Here is a 23,531-nt window from a genome sequence, read left to right on the forward strand (position 1 = left end):
AAAAAAAAAAAAAAAATTACGTGTGGGTAGGTGTAAAAGTGTAAACATTTTGTATGCAATTGAGCTTAAATTGTTACTAAAATAAATGTTTATAAACACAAAAATTTATTCAAGCCTCATGGAAACCTCAGAGGAAAAGAACCTAAAGTAGATACATAAAAGATAAAGAAAAAATAACCAAACTAAATCACTACAAAAAATAAGTAACAGAAGACAGGAAGAAACGAACAAAAGAACCACAACACTGACAAAAAACAGCAAAACAGACAAAAAAAATGAGGGAAGTTTATAGTGTTAAATGCCTACACTAAAGAAGAAATATTTCAAATAACCTAACATTACAACTCAAGGAATAGAAAAAGAACAAATTAAACACAAATTTAGCAGAAGGAAATAGTAGAGATTAAAGCAGAAATAAACAAAATAGAGGATAGAAAAACAATACAAAATATTCAGCAAAACAAAGAATTGGTTTTTTGAAAAGATAAATCAGCAGACTAAGAAAAAGAATACTCAAAAATTAAGTCAGAAATTAGAGGAGACATTACAACAGATAACAAATTAAAAGACTCATAAAGTACTATTATGAATAATTAAACATCAATAAATTAGATAACCTATAATAAATGGATAAATTCCTAAAAACTTACAACATAACAAAACTGAATCAAGAAGAAAGGAGCCTAAACAGACCAATAACAAATAAGGAGACAGAATCACTAATTAGAAACCTTCCAACAAGGCCCAGGACTAAATGGGTTCATGGGTAAATTATACCAAACATTTAAAGGAGAACTAATACTAATGCTTCTTAAACTTTCAATAATTAGAAAAGGGAAAACACTCCCAAACTCACTTTATGAGGCTAGCATCATTGTGACCCAATTCCAAAGACACTTCAAGAAAACAGCCAGTATCTCTGATTAACATAGATGTGGAAGTCCTCAATAAAATAGTGGCAAACTGAATTCAATGGCATATTACAAGGATCATACACCACAACCAAGTGATATTTATCCCTGGGATGCAAGGATGGTTCAGCATACTAAAATAAATAAATGTGATACAGATTAACAGAATGAGAGACAAAAAACCTACGATCATCTCAATATACGCAGAAAAAGCGCTTGACAAAATTCAACAAACTTTTATGATAAAAACTTCAAACAAAATAGATATACAAGAAACTTATTTCAACACAATAAAGGCTATATATAAAAAACCCACCACTAACATTATAATCAACTGGATAAAGCTTAAAACTTTTCCTCACGTTCATTCTCCGTCCTCGCGCCCGTTTTCCTACACTTTCCTCTTCTCCCCGACCAGAGGAGCCGCTCTTTCCGCGCGGTGCATTCTGGGGACCGAGGTCGAGCCCGCCGCTGCCGCCGTAGCCTGAGGGAAGCGAGAAGAAGCCGCCACCGGGGAGAAAACGCGGAGTCGCCACTGGAGAGAGGTCGACTCCCTAGCAGCAGCAGCCGCCAGAGAGGCCCGCCCACCCGTTCGCCCGTCCCCCTGCCCCGTTCACAATGCAGCCTGCTTCTGCAAAGTGGTACGATCGAAGGGAGTATGTCTTCATTGAATTTTGTGTTGAAGACAGTAAGGATGTTAATGTAAATTTTGAAAAATCCAAACTTACATTCAGTTGTCTCGGAGGAAGTGATAATTTTAAGCATTTAAATGAAATTGATCTTTTTCACTGTATTGATCCAAATGATTCCAAGCATGAAAGAACGGACAGATAAATTTTATGTTGTTTACGAAAAGGAGAATCTGGCCAGTCATGGCCAAGGTTAACAAAAGAAAGGGCAAAGCTTAATTGGCTTAGTGTCGACTTCAATAATTGGAAAGACTGGGAAGATGATTCAGATGAAGACATGTCTAATTTTGATCGTTTCTCTGAGATGATGAACAACATGGGTGGTGATGAGGATGTAGATTTACCAGAAGTAGATGGAGCAGATGATGATTCACAAGACAGTGATGATGAAAAAAATGCCAGATCTGGAGTAAGGAGTATTGTCATCACTTGGATTTTGAGAAAGAAAAATAACTTCTCTGCAAGATTTCATAATTGAGAGAATTCCTGAGTTGATAGCTCTAAAGGCAGATGCTGTATTTGCCTACTTTAACCCATTTTTCAACCTGTTTGTTTTTTAAAAGGCTTCACTAAGGGTTGATATGTACCATTGTATGGGGCAATTTTAAGTCAGCTAAGGCAATAACCTTATGCATGAACATTTCCCAGACTTTCATGAAGCTGTTGAGGTCCTAAGCAATTGATGCAGCTGTTGTGATAAATAGAAACATCTCACCTAAGTCTCCTTTTCTTCATAACATAGATACTGACATGATAGGAAGCTCTCAGCTTAGGGAAAGATAACTAAATTTTAGATTATGGAACATGGATTCGAAAGTGGCTGGAACAAATTGGCTGACACCTTACTGGTAACCTGCTGTTCTCCTGGTGTTCCTTCAGGATTGTTCCACTAAAATTTATTTTTCAAAAAATTTACTTCACATTATTCTATGTAAGTGATCACTTGTCAGTGTTCCAGGTGTATCTTAGCTAAAACTAGAGAATGCCCTAACTTAGATGGTTTTTGAAGCCTATACATTTGGTATTGTTTGACCCTTAAGCTTTTACATCTCTTAGCATGGAGGACGAAGAAAGCTGTACATTGTTGCTTGAGAGTCTGTACATTTAGACCAGATTTTTATTTGCACTGTCAAATATGGCAAATGAGTTAAAAATGTTTAATACACTATTGGATTTTTTATTTCTTTTTTTGATTCAGCTTATACCAGGGCTGAAAACCTCAATTTATGTTCATGACAGTGGGGATTTTTTTAAATGTCTACATTCTTTCTAATAAACTGTTGGAAGACTTAAAAAAAAAAAAAAAAAAAAAAACTTTTCCTCTAAGATTAGGAACAAGGTAAAGATGCTCACTCCCTCCACTGCTATTCAGCATTCTACTGGAAGTTCCAGTGTGTTAGTTTGTTTTTGAATTGCTATAAAGGAACACCTGAGATTGGGTAATTTATTAAGAGAAGTTTAATTGGCCCATGGTTCTGCAGGCTGTACAAGCATGGCTTCAGCATCTTCTTCTAGTGGGAACCTCAGGAAGCTCATAATCATGGCAGAAAGCGAAGGGAGAGCCGGCAGTGCCACATGGCAAGAAAGGGAGCAAGAGAGAGAGAGATGGGGGAGGCCCCAGACACTTTTAAACAGTCAGGTCTCATGTGAACTACCTGAGCAAGAACTCACTTATCACCAAGGGGATGGTGCTAAATCATACATGAAGGATATGCCCCTATGATCCAATTACTTGTTACCAAGCCCCACCTCCAACACTGGGAATCACATTTCAACGTGAGGCTTGGAGGGGACAAACATGAAAACCTAATATAGTTTGGATGTGTGTCGTCACACAAATCTTATATTGAAATGTAACCCCCAGTGTTGGAAGTGGGGCCTGGTGGGAGGTGATTTGATCATGGAGGCTGATTTCTCATGAATGGTTTAGCACCATCCCTCATGGTACTGTCTCTGTGATAGTGAGTTCTCATGAGATCTGGTCATTTAAAAGTGTGCAGCACCTCCCTGCCCATGCTTTTGACATGTGACATGCCTGCTCCCCCTTTGATTCTGGCATGATTGGAAGCTTCCTGAGCCCTCCCCAGAAGCAGATGCCACTATCCTTCCCTTACAGCCTGCAAAACAGTGAGCCAAGTAAACCTCTTTTTTTTTTTTTTTTTTTTTTGGAGACAGAGTCTCACTTTGTCACCCAGGCAGGAGTGCAGTGGCATGATCTTGACTCACTGCAATTTCCACCTCCTGGGCTCAAGTGATTCTCTTGCCTCAGTCTCCCAAGTAGCTGGGGCTACAGGTGCCCACCACTGCACCCAGCTAATTTTTTTTGTACTTTAATAGAGACAGGGCTTCGCCATGTTGGCCAGGCTGGTCTGGAACTCCTGGCTTCAAGTGGTCTGCCTGCCTTGGCCTCCCCAAAGTGCTGGGATTACAGGCGTGAGCCACTGTGCCTGGCCAAACTCTCATTTTTTAAATAAATTACCCAGTCTCAGGTATTACTTTATATCAATGTAAGAAGTGACTAATACAAAACCATATCACCTAGCCAGAATAATCTGGCAAAATTTTAAAAAGGCATCTAAAATTGGAAGGACAATATAAAATTATCTCTATTTACATTTGGCATGATCATATGTATAGAAAGCCCTAAAGACTCTACAAAAAAGCTGATAGAACTAATAAATTCAATAAAGTTACAGGATACAAAATCAACACATAAAAAAATCATTACTTCTATACCCTAACAACTATCTGAAAGGGAAATATAAAAAGCAATCCCATTTACATTAACAACAAAAAGAGTAAAATACTTAGGAATTAACCAAAGAGATGAAAGACTTTAACGCTGAGAATTATAAAACATTGATGAAAGAAATTTAAAAAGACACAAATAGAAAGACATCCTATATTTATGGATTAAAAGACTTAATATTTTTAAAATGTCTGTACTACCCAAAGCAATCTCCATATTTAATGCAGTTCTTATCAAAATCCCAATGGCAATTTTTTTTTTTTTTTTTTTTACAGAAAAAGAAAAATCAATCCTAAAATTCATACGAAACTTAAAAAGTCCCCAAATAGCCAAAGCAAGGAAAAGGAAGCTGGAGGTATCACATGTCCGGACTTCAGATTTTATTACAAAGCTATAATAAAACAGTATAATACTGGCATAAAAGCAGACACATAGACCAATGGAACAGAATAGGGAGCCCTGAAATAAACTCATGCATATATGATCAACTAATGTTCAACAATGGTGTCATGAATACAAAATGTGGAGAGGATAGTCTCCTCAAAAATGATGTTGGGGGATGGCTGGCAAGATGGCTGAATAGGAACAGCACCAGTCTGTAGCTCCCTGCAAGAACAATGTAGAAGGCAGGTGATTTCTGCATTTCCAATTGAGGTACCTGGCTCATACCACTGGGACTGGTTAGATAGTGGGTGCAGCCTGCCCAAGGAAAGCTGAAGCAGGGTGGGGCATCAGCTCACCCAGGAAGTGCAAGTGGTCAGGAACTCCCTCCCATAGACAAGGGAAGCTGTGAGGGACTGTGTCATGAGGAACGGTGCATTCGGCCCAGATACTCTTTTACCATGATCTTCGCAACCCGCAGACCACAAGATTCCCTTGGGTGCCTATGCCACCAGGGCTGTGGGTTTCACACTCAAAACTGAGCAGCCATTTGGGCAGACACTGAACTAGCTGCAGGAGTCTTTTTGTTTGTTTTTGTTTTTTTCATACCCCAGTGGCACCTGGAATGTCAGCAAGACACAACCATTCACTTCCCTGGAAAGAGGGCTGAAGCCAGGGAGCCAAGTGGTCTAGCTCAGCAGATCCCACTCCCACATAGCCCAGCAAGCTGAGATCCACTGGCTTGAAATTCAGTGTGCTGGCAGCCAGCACAGCAGTCTGAAGTCAACCTGGGACACTCGAGCTTAGTGGTGGGAGGGGCATCTACTATTACTGCAGCTTGAGTAGGCAGTTTTCTCCTCACAGTGTAAACAAAGCTGCCCGGAAGTTCGAACTGGGAGGAGCCCACCGCAGCTAGGCAAAGCTGCTGTAGCCAGAGTGCCTCTCCAGATTCCTCCTCACTGGGCAGGGCATCTCTGAAAGAAAGGCAGCAGCCACAAACAGGGGCTTATAGACAAAATTCCCATCTCCCTGGGACAGAGCACCTGGGGGAAGGGGCGGCTGTGGGTGCAGCTTCAGCAGACTTAAACGTTCCTACCTGCTGGCTCTGAAGAGAGCAGCAGATCTCTCAGCACAGCGCTTGAGCTTTGCTAAGGGTCAGTCTGCCTCCTCGAGTGGGTCCCTGACCCCTGTGTCTCCTGACTGGAGACACCTGCTAGCAGGGGTCAACAGACACCTCATACAGGAGAGCTCCGGCTGGCATCTGGTGGATGCCCCTCTGAGACAAAGATTCTAGAGGAAAGAACAGGCAGCAGTCTTTGCTGTTCTGCAGCCTGTGCTGGTGATAACCAGGCAAACAGAGGTCTGAAGTGGACCTCTAGCAAACTCCAGCACCGACAGCAGAGGGGTCTGACTGTCAGAAGGAAAAACTAACAAACAGAAAGGAATAGCATCAACATCAACAAAAAGGATGTCCACACAGAAACCCTATCCGAAAGTCACCAGCATCAAAGACCAAAGGTAGATAAATCCACAAAGGTGAGGAAAATACAGGTCAAATAGGCTCAAAATTCCAAAATCCAGAATGCCTCTTATCCTCCAAATGATCACAACTCCTCCCCAGCAAAGGAACAAAACTGGAAGGAGAATGAGTTTGATGAATTAACAGAAGTAGGTTTCAGAAGGTGGGTAATAACAAACTCCTTCAAGTTAAAGGAGCATGTTCTAACTCAATGCAAGGAAGCCAAGAACCTTGAAAAAAGGTTAGAGAAACTGCTAACTAGAATAACCAGTTTAAAGAAGAACACAAATGACCTGATGGAGCTGAAAAACACATGAGAACGTCCTGAAACATACACAAGTATCAATAGCCACATTGATCAAGTGGAAGAAAGGATATCAGAGACTGAAGATCAACTTAATGAAGTAAAACGTGAAGACAAGATTAGAGAAAAAAGAATGAAAAGGAATGAACAAAGCTGCCAAGAAATATGGGATTATGTGAAAAGACCAAACCTACATTTGGTGTACCTGAAAGTGACAGGGCGAATGGAACCAAGTTGGAAAACATTCTTCAGGATATTATCAGGAGAACTTCCCCAACCTAGCAAGACAGGCCAACATTCAAATATAGGAAATACGGAGAACACCACAAAGATAATCCTCAAGAAGAGAAACCCCAAGACACATAATTGTCAGATTCAGCATGGTTGAAATGAAGGAAAAAAATGTTAAGGGCAGTCAAAGAGAAAGGTCAGGTTATCCACAAAGGGAAGCCCATCAGAATAATAGCAGCTTTCTCTGCAGAAACCCTAAATGCCAAAAGAGAGTGGAGACCAATATTCAGTATTCTTCAAGAAAATAATTTTCTTTCTTTTTTTTTTTTTTTTTTTTTTTTGTGACCTGGAGTCTCACTCTGTTGCCGGGCTGGAGTGCACCAGTGTGATCTTGGCTCACTGCAATGTCTGACTCCCTGGTTCAAGCCATTCTGCCTCTGCCTCCCGAGTAACTGGGATTACAAGCACTTGCCACCATGTCCAGCTAATTTTTGTATTTTTAGTAGAGACGAGGGTTCACCATGTTGGCCAGGATGGTCTCAATCTCCTGACCTCATGATCTGCCTGCTTTGGCCTCCTAAAGTGCTGGGATTATAGGCATGAGCCACAGCACCCAGCCAGGAAAAGAATTTTCAATTCAGAATTTCATATCCAGCCAAACTAAGTTTCAAAAGTAAAGGAGAAACCCCATCTGTACTAAAAAATACAAAATATTAGCTGGGCGTTGTGATAGGCGCCTGTAGTCCCAGCTACTCTGGAGGCTGAGGCAGGAAAATGATGTGAATCTGGGAGACAGAGCTTGCAGTGAGCCGAGATCGCACCACTGCATTCCAGCCTGGGTGACAGATCGAGACTTGGTCTCAAATAAAATAAAATTAAAATTAAATTTAAAAAGTGAAGGAAAAATAAAATCATTTACAGATAACAAATACTGAGAGATTTTGTCACCACCAGGCCTGCCTTACAAGAGCTCCCAAAGGAAGCCCTAAATATGGAAAGGAAAAACCGGTACCAGACACTGCAATAGCATACCAAATTGTATAGACCATCCACACTATGAAGAAACTGCATTAACTAACAGGCAAAATAACTATCTAGCATCATAATGACAAGATCAAATTCACACATAACAATATTAACCTTAAATGTAAATGGCTAAATGCCACAATTAAAAGACACAGACTGGCAAATTGGATAGAGTCAAGACCCATTGGTGTGCTGTATTCAGGAGACCCATCTCACATGCAAAGACACACATAGGCTCAAAATAAAGGGATGGAGGAAGATTTACCAAACAAATGGAAAGCAAAAAAAAAGCAAGGGTTGTAATCCTAGTCTCTGATAAAACAGACTTTAAACCAACAGAGATCAAAAAAGACAAAGAACGGCATTGCATAATGGTAAAAGGATCAATGCAATAGGAAGAATTGGCTATCTTAAATATATATGCACCCAATACAGGAGCACTGAGATTCATAAAGCAAGTTCTTAGAGACCTACAAAGAGAATTAGACTCCCATGCAATAATAGTGGAAGACTTTAACACCCCACTGTCAATATTAGTCAGATCAATGAGACACAAAACTAACAAGGATATTCAGGACTTGAATTCAGCTCTGAACCAAGCAGACCTAATATACATCTACACAATTTTCCACCCAAATCAACATAATATACATTCTTCTCAGCACCACATCGCACTTATTCTAAAATTGACCACATAATTGGAAGTAAAACACTCCTCAGCAAATGCAAAATAATGGAAATAATAAGAAACATTCTCTGAGACCACAGTGCAATTAAATTAGAACTCAGGATTAAGAAACTCACTCAAAACTGCACAACTACATGGAAACTGAAAAACCTGCTCCTGAATGAGTACTGGGTAAATAAGGAAATAAAGGCAGAAATAATAAGTTCTTTAAAACCAATAAGAGCAAAGACACAACGAACCAGAATCTCTGGGACACAGCTAAAGCAGTGTTTACAGGGAAATGTATAGCACTAAATATCCACAGGAGAAAGTAGGAAAGATCTAAAATTGACACCCTAACATCGCAATTAAAAGAACTAGAGAAGCAAGAGCAAACAAATTCAAAAGCTAGCAGAAGACAAGAAATAAGATCAGAGCAGAACTGAATGAGAGAGAGACATGAAAAACCCTTCAAAAAATCAATGAATCCAGGAGCTGGATTATTGAAAAGATCAGCAAAATAGACAGAAGGCTGACCAGACTAATAAAGAAGAAAAGAGAGAAGAATCAAAAAGACACAATAAAAAATGATAAAGTGGATCTCACAGAAATACAAACTACCATCAGAGAATACTATAAGCACCTCTATGCAAATAAACTAGAAAATCTAGAAGAAATGGATAAATTTCTGAACACATACAGCCTCCCAAGACTAAATGAGAAAGAAGTCAAATCCCTGAATAGACCAATAACAAGTTCTGAAATTAAGGCAGCAATTCATAGCCTACCAACCAAAAAAAAAGCCTGGGACCAGACTGATTCACAGCCGAATTCTACCAGAGGTACAAAGAGGAGCTGGTACCATTCCCTCTGAAACTATTCCAAACAATAGAAAAAGAGGGAATCCTCCATAACTAATTTTATGAGTCCAGCATCATCCTGATACCAAAACCTGGCAGAGAGACAACAAAAAAAAAGAAAATGTCAGGCCAATATCCAAAATAAACTGGTAAATCGAATCGAGCGGCACATTAAAAAGCTTATCCACCACGATCAAGTCACCTTCATTCCTGGGATGCAAGGCTGGTTCAACATGTGCAAATCAATAAACGTAATCCATCACAGAAACAGAAACAATGACAAAAACCACGATTATCTCAATAGATACAGAAAAGGCCTTCAATAAAATTCAGCACCCCTTCTTACTAAAAACTCTCAATAAACTAGTTATTGATAGAATGTATCTCAAAATAATAAGAGCTATTTATGACAAACCCACAGTCAATATCACACTGAATGGGCAAAAGCCGGAAGCATTCTCTTTGAAAACCAGCACAAGACAAGGATGCCCTCTCTCACCACTCCTATTCAACATAGTGTTGGAAATTCTGGCCAGGGCAATCAGGCAAGAGAAATAAATAAAGGGTATTCAAATAGGAAGCAAGGAAGTCAAATTGTCTCTGTTTGCAGATGACATGGTTGTATATTTAGAAAACGCCATCGTATATTTAGAAAAGCCCCAAATCTCCTTAAGCTGATAAGCAACTTCAGCACAGTCTTGGGATACAAAATCAATGTGCAAAAATCACAAGCATTCCTATGCACCAGTAACAGACAGAGAGCCAAATCATGAGTGAACTCCCATTCACAATTGCTACAAAGAGAATCAAATACCTAGGAATACAACTTACAAGAAATGTGAAGGACCTCTTTAAGAAGAACTACAAACCACTGCTCAGGGAAATAAGAGAGGACATAAACAAATGGAAAAACATTCTATGCTCATGGATAGGAAGAATCAATATAGTAAAAATTAGTTTACTGTCCAAAGTAATTTATAGATTCAATGCTATCCCCATCAAGCTACCATTGACTTTCTTCACAGTATTAGAAAAAACTACTTTAAATTTCATATGGAACCAAAAGGAGCCTGCATAGCCAAGAGAATACTAAGCAAAAAGAACAAAGCTGCAGGGATCCTGCTACCTGACTTCAAACTATACTACAAGGCTACAGTGACAAAAACAGCATGGTGCTGGTACCAAAACAGATATATAGACCAATGGAACAGAACAGAGGCCTCAGAAATAATGCCACACATTCTACAACCATCTGATCTTTGACAAACCTAACAAAAACAATAAATGGGGAAAGGATTCCCTATTTAATAAATGGTGTTGGAAAAACTGCTAACCATATGCAGAAAATTGAAACTGGACCCCTTCCTTACACCTTATACAAAAATTAACTCAAGATAGATTAAAGACTTAAATGTAAGACCTAAAACCATAAAAACCCTAGAAGAAAACCTAGGCAATACCATTCAGGACATAGGCATGGGCAAGGACTTCATGTCTAAAACCCGAAAAGCAATGGCAACAAAAGTCAAAATATACAATGGGATCTAATTAAACTAAAGAACTTCTGCACAGTAAAAGAAACTATCATCAGAGTGAACAGGCAACCTACAGAATGGGAGAAAACTTTTGCAATCTATCCATCTTACAAAAGGCTAATATCCAGAATCTACAAGGAACTTAAACAAAATTACAAGAAAAAAAAAAACGCATCAACAAGTGGGTGAAGGATATGAACAGATACTTCTCAAAAGAAGACATTTATGTGGCCAACAAACATACGAAAAAAAACTCATGATCACACAGATGATTAGAGAAATGCAAATCAAAACCACAATGAGATACTATCTCATGCCAGTTAGAATGGTGATCATTCCACAATGAGATACTATCTCATGCCAGTTAGAATGGTGATCATTAAAAAGTGAGGAAACAACAGATGCTGGAGAGGATGTAGAGAAATAGGAACGCTTTTACACTGTTGGTGGGAGTGTAAATTAGTTCAACCATTGTGTAAGACAGTGTGGAGATTCCTCAAGGATCTAGAACTAGAAATCCCATTTGACCCAGCCATCCCATTACTAGGTATATACCCAAAGGATTATAAATCATGCTGCTATAAAGACACATGCACACATATGTTTATTGTGGCACTACTCACAATAGCAAAGACTTGGAACCAACCAACATGTCCATCAATGACAGACTGGATTAAGAAAATGTGGCACATATACACCATGGAATACTATGCAGCCATAAAAAAGGATGAGCTCATGTCCTTTGTAGGGACATGGATGCAGTTGGAAACCATCATTCTCAGCAAACTATTGCAAGAACAGAAAACCAAACACTGCATGTTCTCACTCATAGGTGGGAATTGAACAATGAGATCACTTGGACACAGGAAGGGGAACATCACACACCGGGGCCTGTTGTGGGGGCTGGGGGGGGGGGTTGGTAGCATTAGTAGATATGCCTAATGTAAATGACAAATTAATGGGTGCAGCACATCAACATGGCACATGTATACATATGCAACAAACCTGCACACGTTGTGTGCATGTACCCTAGAACATAAAGTATAATAAAAAAATAAAAATAGATAAAAAGAAAAGAAATAGGATAATAAACATTGTCCTCCATTCTTCAGATAAATGTTATGATTAAATGGGAAAATATATATGGACATTCTTTGTCATATATTAGATCTTATCATAATACCTTGCTTTTACGAATGATCTGGAAAAGAGTATTTGTAGTTTGAAAAATATTCCATTTGGCATAATGGTGGTACTGTTGGTTCTACAGTTGAGCAGACCCTGGATTTCATTCTCTAAATTTTTCACCTCTGTATTCTTTAACTCTTATGAAAACATGCTTTCTCACTGGTAAAATGGAAGATATTTTCATAGGATTGTTGTAATTGTTTAAAGAGCTAATGTATTTTGATATGGCTCTTAAATTTACTAGTTACTTAATTTATATAGGCTGTGTGAGATAATAAAAACAGCACTATATATGCAGGTTTAGAATCTGTAATGTGGAGATACCTAGAGATCTCAAACCTTAATTTTACTATCCATGGAATGGGAATAATACCCACCTAGGATGGTTACTATGAAGACTGTATGAGGTAAAAGATGCAAAGTGACTAGACTGTACCTGACAAATAGTAGATGCATAAAGATAATTTTGTACCTTTTTCCCTGTCATTAGTTTCATTGTTTTGTGCACAAATCCATCCAGGCATAGACAGATGCCTTAGTGTCATTATTTCAGTTTTTAAAAACATTCTATTAAACTTTTACACCTTGTGCATGTTGGTAAGGAAGTTCTATGTAGATTTTACATGTGAAGCTAAACACATGAGTTCAGTTAGAGGATATTATCCGTTTAAATGTTACACAGTTAAGGTATTATTTTTTAAAACAAAAATAAATTTAGTTTGAGAGTATGTCCTCTAAAACCAGTTTCAATCCTAGGAAGTTTTTTCTGGATTTTTTTTTTAATTTAGCACACCTATGTTTTACAAAATTAACCGTGTTGTTCCAATTTGGAGAATGTTAGAGGTAGAAGTTAATCACCCTAGTTCAGCAGAAGTGACCCTAAAGGAGCTCAGCCAGATAAACGTTTGCACAGCTCTTAGGAAGGGTCAATGTGATTTCACCTTTTTCAGAAGATTATAACATATGATTACGTATGCACGCACAGATACACACACACACACACATATTTTTATTTTTAAGTAGACTCATCTCAAGTGCTTAAAAGAATGCATAGCACATGGTAATGATATGGGATGGGGGCACAGAAGTGCTAGGTAGAGAAAGGCGGGGTCCCTGGCAAGGGCTCCATCCTTGGGCCTGCGCCCACTTACCTAGGTGAGGACAGGCACTCCTGTTTTTGCGCCTAAATGTTGCATTTTCCAAGACTACCCCAGCCCCACACGTTCCCCATTCTGTGCCTATAAAAACCCCGAGACACTAGCAGTCACAGACTCAAGCCCTGGACGTGGAGAGGCACACACTGGCAGAAGAACACACACAGGCGGCTGGATATCAAGAAGAGCAGAGTAGCGGAAGTACACAGTGATTGGAAGGAGCAGACGCCTGTGGGCCAGGTGGGACAACGCAGAATTCGGCCAGCTGTGGTTGGAGGAGAGGCCAGCTGCTGGGTGGCCGACTTCAGGAGAAGATCACCTTCCCACTCCATCCCTCTTCTAGCTCACCATCCATCTGCTGAGAGCTACCTCCACCGTTCAATAAAATCTTGCACTCATTCTCCAAGCCCACGTATGATTCAATTTTTCCAGTACACTAAGACAAGAGCCCGGGATACAGAAAGCCCTCTGTCCTTGCCATAAGGCAGAGAGTCTTATTGAGCTGACTAATGCAAGCCACCGGCCGATGGCGAAACTGAAAGAGTGCACTGTAAGGCATGCCCACTGGGGCTTCGGGAGCTGTAAACACTCAACCCTAGATGCTGCCATGGGGTCGGTGCTCACCTCACGACCTGCTGGTGTGCATACTTCCCCTAGAGATATGAGCAGGGGAAGCGAAGAAGTGAACCTCATTCCCATCGCACGCCCTGAGATTGGGATAAGGAACTTTTCTCATTTCAGTAAGGGCTCTATAAATAATATTTATTATTATTATTATTTAACTCACTATCTATTGGACTCATCTAAAATATTTATTTTCAGAAATAATTACTTAGCACAGCTCATTCTTTCTGTTTCTAATATTCTGTGGTTAAATAAAATGTTATATTGAAAACAAATCTATCACTTAACAAGGACATTTTGAAAATATTTTGACTATTCCCAACGGATAGAAAAAAATATGCTATCCCAATTTCCCTTTGTGACCCAGTAGTGGCTCACATATAATACATTCCTACAACTGTGCTGCATAAAGAATGTGTTTTGGCATAGAAGCACCATAATTTGGAGAGGTTTCTGTTGAGACTCTTAAACAAAAACAGTCAAAATAATTTCACTTCCACTAGAAACCTGGAGGGGAATTGTTTTTGCCAAATGAGAGAAAAGATGGTAGTTTTTGAATTAGGAAGTATTTTCAAGTTTTGGGGAAATGGAAAAAAAGAACATTTGACTTTAGTGAATTTTTGTCTACCAAACATTGAAAACCTTGGAAAAAATATTTCTAATAAGCTTTTATAATCAATAATAGCTTGCATTTTATATAATCCATTATCCTTTTCAAGCATTTTACTTATTTCACTGTATCCTTCCATAACACGTTTGTGACTTAGGTAGAACAGGGATCATAATTTACATTTTTTACAAACAAGAAAACTCAAGTTTGGGTTAAGTGTCTCCTGTGGGTCACACAGTGGGAGTGTTAGTGTCTGAACTAGGACTTACATTCAAATGTTAGTATTTTTTCATAAATAGTCTATAGAACTTTTCCCTACTATTGTTTGATTTTCCTTAGATATTGAGTTTAATGTTGGATTTTAAGAGGTGATATTTGATTTTCAGCGATTGATCCATTGCTATATTGGAGGAAGCTAGTTTTCCATTATTTAAAAATTTTTTAAATGTTTGTGAATAGCTCCAAACATTTGTTTTCTCTGCTCTTACTCCATCCCTGTTGGTTAGTTCACCTACTTATTAACTTACCTCTGCTACATTGAAGAGGAAAGGAAATTATTCAACTTGTAATTTGTTAGCCGCTCTACTAGAAATGTTTAGTAATGAAGAGTGCATGGGATTTTTAAAATACAGTAATGTAATTTAAATGTAATTATTCACCACACATAATTGGAAATTGTCATAATTTGTAAAGAACTTTTCCTAGGGATAGGATTCAGAACTAGAATATCTGAGACATATCTAATATTAATCTATTTAGGGAGATATGCATGACTATGTAACAACATCCAGGTCTAAAGCCGGTGAGGCTTTTGATTATTTATGTTCAAGGTCAGTGGTTCCAAATCCTAACTGATTAGAATCACTCAGGAAGCCTGTTAAAAATCCCAACCTCTGGAGATCCTGAAGCAGTAAATTTAACATCTGTAAGTTTTTAGTCTCTCTGGGTGATTATAATGCTTACCCAGGTTTGAGAACCATGGATCTAGCACCTATTCACAGCTTCCTCTGTGGGAAGGAGCATGTGGGACTTTTTTTTCTGATTTTAATTTTTCCCTCTTTTAAAATATTTTCATTGTGTTAGCCTCTTCACCATCTGGATTGATTTTATTTTTATGTTTTATAAAAACACGCAAAAAATACCTTGAGCTCCAAGGACCATAATGCTTGGCTCTTGATTCCATGTGAATTATATACCTTTTCGTTTATCCATGACTAACCTTTAAATCCCAGGATTTTCTTTTTCTCCTTTAATATAAGCAGTTAGCAAGAGCATTCATTAAGCAATTATTGATATTTGCTTACAATGAAGCTGATAATACAGATATTATCAGTAGCACTAGGAAAATATAAAATAAAGATAAAATAAAATAAATAAGACGTATTCTGATCTCTCACAAATACATTACAGTGTGTTATAAAATGTTGTATTATGGATATGTACAATATAAGTAAATATATGAAGGAAATATTTAGGTGGGTACTTAAGGAGCATGAAAGAGGAAGCAACCACTTCCTTAACAAATGAAGAAAGATATGACAAAGGATTCAGCCTTTCATCTTGATCTTAAAGGATGATTTTGTCAGAAGAGGAGAGGTAGGCCATTAGAGCTTGCATGGAGGCATGAAGAAGCACAGCACATTCAGGGAACTTTAGTTCAACCATTGTGGAAGACAGTGTGGCAATTCCTCAAGGATCTAGAACTAGAAATACCATTTGACCCAGCAATCCCATTACTGGATATATACCCAAAGGATTATAAATTATTCTACTATAAAGACACATGCACATGTATGTTTATTGCAGCACTGTTCACAAGAGCAAAGACTTGGAACCAACCGAAATGCCCATCGATAGACTGGATAAAGAAAATGTGGTACAAACACACCATGGAATACTATGCAACCATAAAAAAGGATGAGTTCCTGTCCTTTGCAGGGACATGGATGAAACTGGAAACCATCATCCTCAGCAAACTAACACAGGAACAGAAAACCAAACACCGCATGTTCTCACTCATAAGTGGGAGTTGAACAATGAGAAAACATGGACAAAGGGAGGGGAACATCACACAGTGGGGCCTGTCGGGGTGGGGGCACTAGGGGAGGGATAGTGTTAGGAGAAATACCTAATGTAGATGACAGGTTCATGGGTGCAGCAAACCACCATGGTACGTGTATACCTATGTAACAAACCTGCATGTTCTGCACATGTATCCCAGAACTTAAAGTATAGTAAAAAAAAAAAAAAAAAGAAGTTTAATATGATTAGAGTATAAGGATATATGGTGAAATTGAGATCCAAGATAAGGTGGAAATGTGTGTTGAAATCACATCAAGATCTTTTGTGTGTCTTATAATAGAATTTATATTTTGTCTTCTTCCCCCAAAAATCTCTGGGTACTCAAATAATGGCTTTTCATTTTCATAATATGATTAAGCAGATATATCTAACATCCCAAAGGTTACATTGAAGCCAAGGGTAAGAGTTCTGTAGTCAGTGTTTCTCCAGCCATTTCTCATCTTTCAGCATATTTATTGAGCACTTGTGAACTACACACTTGGTGACATAAAGAAAAAATACTAGCCTGGGCAACATAGCAAGACTTAGCTTCTAAAAATAAAAATACAAAAATTAGTTGGGCATGGTAGTATGTGCCTGTAGCCCTAGCTACTTGGGAGGCTGAGGTGGGAGTGATCACCTGAGCACAGGAGTACAAGGATGGAGTGAGCCATGATTCCACCACTGCACTCCAGCGTGGGCAACAGAGTGAGACCTTGTCTCAAAAAAAAAAAAAAACAAAAAAACAAAAAAAAACAACTGACTTCTTAAATATTCTCACAGAACTTTTCAATGTAGTTTAGCAGATGAAATAAATACTTGAAAATATCATAGTAAGAGATATTACAAAGGAATTCATATTTGCCAAGGAGTCAATGAGTAGTATGAGTTCAAAGGATGGAGAGAACTAAAGTTACTTATCTGAAAAGGCTTTATGAGTAGAGTAGGGACATGACTTCAGTCTGAAGGACAGGTTGAATTGCAATAGGTAGGAAAGGAAAAAATTGCTGTGAGAAAAATTGAGCAGTGGCATAAAGGTATGGAAACAAGGGTTAATTAAGTGTGTTTGGGAGCAATTTTTTCTTTTCTTGAGCTAGAGTTTCGTGTAGGGGCGCACGTCGGTAGGTATTGACAATAAATAAATATGGCTTCTAAATGAAATGAAACCTTCAAAAAACCTTGTAAAGAAAGCTATTTCTGAATATACTTTTGATCCATCTTAAAGATCTCATAAAAAACTCCAATTTCAGTTGAACTTTTAAAAATAAATATTTTGCAATATAAAAATATTTCCTGGCGTTAAGATACTCTCAAATACCAAACTCACTGCCAAGAAATTTTCCAGCTTAAACCCATGCTTTTTAGATGTGTTGTAAAGAGCTTTAGATATCATTTTGTGTTTGCTTTAAACTTTTTATCAAGGAAAACATAGAAAAGTATATCCATTGGCCCTGTATGCTTCTTATACATTATTGTCAGATCTTCATCTGCTAGGTGCCTGGGTTTTTAGTGTCGAGATTATCTGTCATTCTTTGTTTGCCTGTAGCCAGTGAACTTCAGGAATAATTCTTTCTTGTCTTGAAACAAAAATGAAGCTATATAGATAATGGTCACCATTATTTAGACATCAAATATTAATATGAAAATATTTTCTGATAAACTTAGAACACTTTTTGTTTCATATCAGGTTTTCTAGGTAAATATTTCAACTTTAATTAGACTTTTCAAATGTCCATTATTTTCTGATTTTAAAAAGCAGTGATACATAAAAACTATTAATGGAAGAGTCAGAGAAGTCGTTATATGAAAGTAAAAAGTTGGAGGTAACTTGCTAATATTTTTGTATATTTTATTGCAATAGTCTTGCATTTTTAAAGTTGGTTTGTTTTTACAAATTTTGTATCCTACTATTTTGACATGAATACATGTACATTTCTTCATTTTTCTAAAATGAGGCATAAGTGTATTTCTTAACGGCCAATATTGCATTGATATAAAGTAATTTAACCATTCCTCTATTGGACATTTAGATTGTTCCCTAATTACGTGTGTCTATTATATATTTAAACTGGAGAGAGATGTGTTTGCACCAAAGGTAGGTTGTATGATCTACTTACGCAATGTACAAGTGGAGAACGGATGGCAGAAGGATTGTTCTTCCTTCCTTGTTTGTTTGTACCAGAACTCTTCATTGTGTACACACATTTTAGCCTCGGTGCCATTTTCAGAAGCTTTATTTGTCTCACTTACTTTTTTGGTTTGGATAAGGCTTAAATATAAAATCCATCTGTGAAGCATATTGTATATTCACATTGAAGGCTAAAAACCCTTTTTTAATTAAAACTTTATTCAGCACTCATAGTTCACTTTGTCCTGTTTTTATTATGAAACACTTCAGTCTTCTTCCTAAAAACACATATGTCTTGAACATTTCAAGATGTTTCTTGTTGCTCATGCAGAACTAGTTTCTTTATGCTGTCAGCTCACTGCCATATGTTCTAGCTGTTCATTTGCTTCCCTTTCTGGCATCTATGTAGGCAACATCTTGTATGTAATGTAAGTTAGTTTTATTCCCTTCTCCTTTATAAAACTTGTCAGAAGGTAAAATAACACACTGGAAACAGTGAATAGTACTCTGGTAAGTTAGGGTTTTCATGATTCTAAAGGATGTAGCCTTTCTTGTGTTCTTAATGTTTGTCAGGTATGAAGAGAAAATGTGTCTGGTGACACCAGAAGTCTTGCCAGATGTGAATAATTACAGTTAAGGTGCTATGGATATTATTTGGTAACAACACATATTATAGAAATTGCAATTCTTTGTATTGATTTGCAATCAAATGTGAAGATTGGGGAAACCTGGAGAGGAAAAATAATAATCATATCATCCCTTTTATTTTCAGGAATGCACCATATGTCCTCATCTGGAAGTCTCTGCAGGATTGTCTGACTCACGCGAGTGGTTTTAAGATAAGTTATATTACACCTCAAGTTAAGTAAAGTCAAGAGATGAACTAACTTAAAAAGTAGTGACGTTTACATAGAATCTACATTGGAAAAGACAATAATATCGGCATTAGAAAGTTTGCCTTTAAGTAAAGAAAATTATTAGCCATTATAGGTTTTACATTATTCTTAACAGAATGTCCTAAAGCAATAAAACCTCCACTATGTGAACTCTAAGTTCTGAACATTGGAATTTTTCAAATAGTCCTGAGTTTTATTTAATTTATTCTTTATTGACTAGAACACTTCCTAATTCATCACATCTTTTTTAACCTCCTCAAACATACTGAATATATTTTTTCCAGGATTATTGAGGTATAATTGACAAAACTTGTATATGAAAGGTGTACAATGTGATGTTTTGATATGTGAATACATTTGATGATTCTGGCTTCCCAATATGAAGATCACTTATTGTGTCAGCCAGCATAAAACGCAGGACTGTTGAGGTAGAGTAGAGCCATTTATGTCTGCAATGACTGCCTCCATGCTAATATGTCTCAATTGTGTTTTGTTTTTAGAATTTATATTTTCACATTTGCTGCTTATGATGTAGAGTAGGCTTGGGGACCAGGTTACCAATTTGCTGTGATTGCATAAAACAAGAATGAAAATGTTCTGTGTTGGGGACTTTTAAGTATTGGTGTTATATTATCAATTTTGACTATTATAAGAATTTTGTGCTTGCTTCCTGCTCTGTTTAGATGAATGAACTTGGTGCATTTAAAGAGTATGTTAGTGTAAATGCTAACAGTCTATCTCCCCAAATCCAATTTAACATGTAAGGATAAAATTACATTGATTTAATGTTCCAATTTTATATACATTTTAATATAAGAGAAACATAAAAGCATTTAGACTACATTTAGATTTCTTTATATGATGATTTACTGTATCATATAACGTCCACCCCAGATAGATTAGAATGCACATCTTTAACTATAGTATTGTACAATTTATGATGCAAAAGTTATCATTGTACCAATACAGACCTTACGGTACATTGTATTTAAGTTCATGGTGTTTTCTTTCTGAAAGGAAACTTTTCTTTTCACAACACAAATGAAAGAGCTAAAATAGGGGCCGGGCACGGTGGCTCACGCCTGTAATCCCAGCACTTTGCGAGGCTAAGGCGGGCAGATCACGAGGTCAGGAGATCGAGAACATCCCAGCTAACACGGTGAAACCCCATCTCTATCAAAAATAAAAAAAATTAGCCGGGCGTGGTGGCGGGCGCCTGTGGTCCCAGCTACTCTGGAGGCTGAGGCAGGAGAATGGCATGAACCCAGGAGGCGGAGCTTGCAGTGAGCCGAGATCATGCCACTGCACTCCAGCCTGGGCGACAGGGTGAGACTCTGCCGGAAGGAAGGGAGGGAGGGAAGGAGGAAGGAAGGGAGGGAGGGAGGGAGGAAGGAAGGGGAAAATTTTTGTAAAAAGGAATAAAGTGAGGAGTGGTGGGTAGTGGGAAGAGAAAAATGCTTCATCCTGTTTCAAAGAATAAAAGAAATATATCTCGTTGACTCAATGTTATGAATACTGGAGTTGCAGTCATGAAACATTTTTGAATGCTGTTACTATCCCATCTTGAAAAAACACAAAACATCCAGGCACAGAATATTGTTAGGTCGAAGGGAGGATATGATTAATTTTGCTAGGGAAAGGAATGGTCCAGGGAAAATTTTACAGATACTTGAGGTGAGCCTTAAAGGATCCATGTGATTTCAGCAGGCAGAGATGTGCAAAGGAATGGTGAAGGCCAAGGGAACAGCTAGAATAAAGGTCAAGGAAGGCATGGTAATCAGGATGACACTCTCCTGCCACAATTAGTTGTTATGCCTTATGACAGAGTAACTGGTACTCTGTAATGTAGTAAGAACCATGGACATGGCCAAATGAGCTTGGTTTGAGACCTGTCAGTATTATGCACCAACTGCGTGAGTTGGTGGCAAGGTGCTGAATCATTCTGTGCCTCCATTTCTTTATCTGAGAAAGAGAAAATGATGCCTAACCCGAGGGCTACCATGCTGTGCAACTGTAGGAGGCATCATTCACGTTGTACAGAGGCCCTGGCTATCTCAGGTGGGCTGGGAGGATTAAATGCGACAGTACATATAAAATATTTAACAGAGTGACTGGCACATAGTAAGTGCTCAATAAACATTCACTACTGTTAATCAGGCAACTATCATTTTAAAAAATTGATTCACTTGAAATCCCTTTCATTTGTAAAGGTTTATATATCTCTGCCCTTGGAAAACAATCTGTGTGTTCCTGAGATTAATTTGAGTAGAATACAAGATATATTTTGCTTCATTTACTGGGCTTCAGAATTTGTTGTCCAGGAAATGCAGAAAGATAAAAACATATGAAAGAAAAACAAAACAACAAATAAATTAAATCCCCCTAAATCATTTTGAATGAATATTTTTTCCAATGATGGTTCATTTTATTCATGCCACTGCATAGAAGTCCCAAATGTATTTATTTTTATTTGTAAAACACTCCTTCTGTGACCATCTGATGTTTCCACAAGGAACATTTTCCAACACAATTTTATGTCCCTGAAACTTAAAGACGTTTATTTTTTCTTCCCCCTTTGTATCCAGAAGCAAAGCTATTTAGAATGGATTAGTTGATTAGGACATCTGACTCAGAAAATGAGACAGCCATGAATTTGGCTGAGAATTCAGTAACATGGATAGGGGACATTGATTATTACCAGGCTTCAAATGTCAGCAAAGACTTCAGGGTTGCAGGAGGGAGAAAATGAAACACATAAAGTTCGATGGCTTTGGCTATGGGAGTCTTTGGGGCAGTTGGATGGAGTTATTTGCTGAACACATGATAGTCTTTTTGTTACTTGTCCAACTGGATTCATTGAAGCCTGTTTTCACTCTATCTTGTAAAACAGAAAATAGCCATTAGCTACTCACCGGTATATATGGAAAATGCAGAGGGCTGTGCTTCAGTTAGGGTCTGTCTGCAGCAATCAAGTCTGCATAGCATGGGATTATAGCAAGTACTACAAATAGGCAAAATCAAAGGAGCTTGCTTAGCCATTTAACCCCTACCATGGACTCTTAAACTGGAGTTTGAATTGCAGGAATTTTTAATGTTGTGACCTTGGATCTATACCAGTGGGAGGGAAGGATTGGGCAAAGGGGATAATTTTAGCTGCAATGCAGGCCTGATAGCAACCTTGGTCAAACCCACAGGAAGCTCTGGAGCTAAAGTGGCCCGTTGGAATGAACTCATGTTATTCTGAAATGGCCACGTTTTTATACTTATTATTCACTGGATGTGGACTGCTCTTGGAAGGGTGGGACCTCTGGCAAGGTGGATCTGCAGGTAAAGAAATTCCTGATTATGCTGACAATTGAGGGCTGCCTCCCCGCAGAACTACCAACAGCAGGGGCAACTGGCCTTTTCTTGAAGAGGAATCTGGTGACGCATCACCTTGTCTTTGCCTCCCCAAGTTCTGTTATAACATATATGATCCAAACCAGTTTGCAGAAACATGGCTGGACAAAGAAAGTCTCCACCCTCTCGCTCTCCCAGTTTCTGACACAAAATAAAGTCTCAAGTAGCTCACTGTTCCAAAAGTGACTTATACCACTGGGCATCACCACCATTCCCAACACAAAACCATAGATCTAATACTAGGCCTATGAATAGTTAGTGTTCGTCCCAAGCAGTAGTTATAAGGAAGGTGTACAGCCCTAACCTCTTTATCAAGCTCCAGATTCACAGATATAAAAACTATTTGGCAATGCCAGTGGGATGTCCAACAGGTACCTCGAAGTCAGTGTGCTCAGATCTGAACTCTCTTCTTCTCTCAAGACCAAACCTGCTTTCCACATCTCAATACATTACAGTACCTACTCTTTAATCTAAAGCCTAGGAATTATTCTTAATTCTCTCCATTCCCCCAGAGTCAGTAAGTCCTGCGGATTTAACTTCATGAATGCGTTTTAGCAGCCTTCTCCCCTCCTACAGTCCTCTCCCCTTCTTCACTGCTA

General features: G+C 38.2%; 1 protein-coding gene and 1 pseudogene across 2 annotated transcripts in view; both read left to right on the forward strand.

Moving 5' to 3' along the window:
* The window catches only part of SPATA6 (spermatogenesis associated 6), a 215,564-nt gene extending 194,773 nt beyond the window's left edge, over positions 1-20,791 (forward strand). The window contains exon 12 of one of the 2 annotated variants that reach the window (XR_005242091.2): positions 19,410-19,513. Coding sequence is in view for 1 of the 2 variants with exons in the window: in XM_007978825.3 (XP_007977016.1) it covers positions 19,410-19,506 (97 nt within the window). In the remaining variant the exon portion in view is untranslated. Of the gene's footprint in view, positions 1-19,409 lie in introns of both variants that reach the window. The other variant, XM_007978825.3, reaches the window with a different exon arrangement.
* Positions 1,293-2,415, forward strand: LOC119625888 (prostaglandin E synthase 3-like; annotated as a pseudogene).
* Positions 20,792-23,531: the final 2,740 nt, after the last annotated feature.

The sequence above is a fragment of the Chlorocebus sabaeus genome, chromosome 20 (genome assembly GCF_047675955.1).
Source record: "Chlorocebus sabaeus isolate Y175 chromosome 20, mChlSab1.0.hap1, whole genome shotgun sequence".
Classification (NCBI taxonomy): Eukaryota; Metazoa; Chordata; class Mammalia; order Primates; family Cercopithecidae; genus Chlorocebus; species Chlorocebus sabaeus.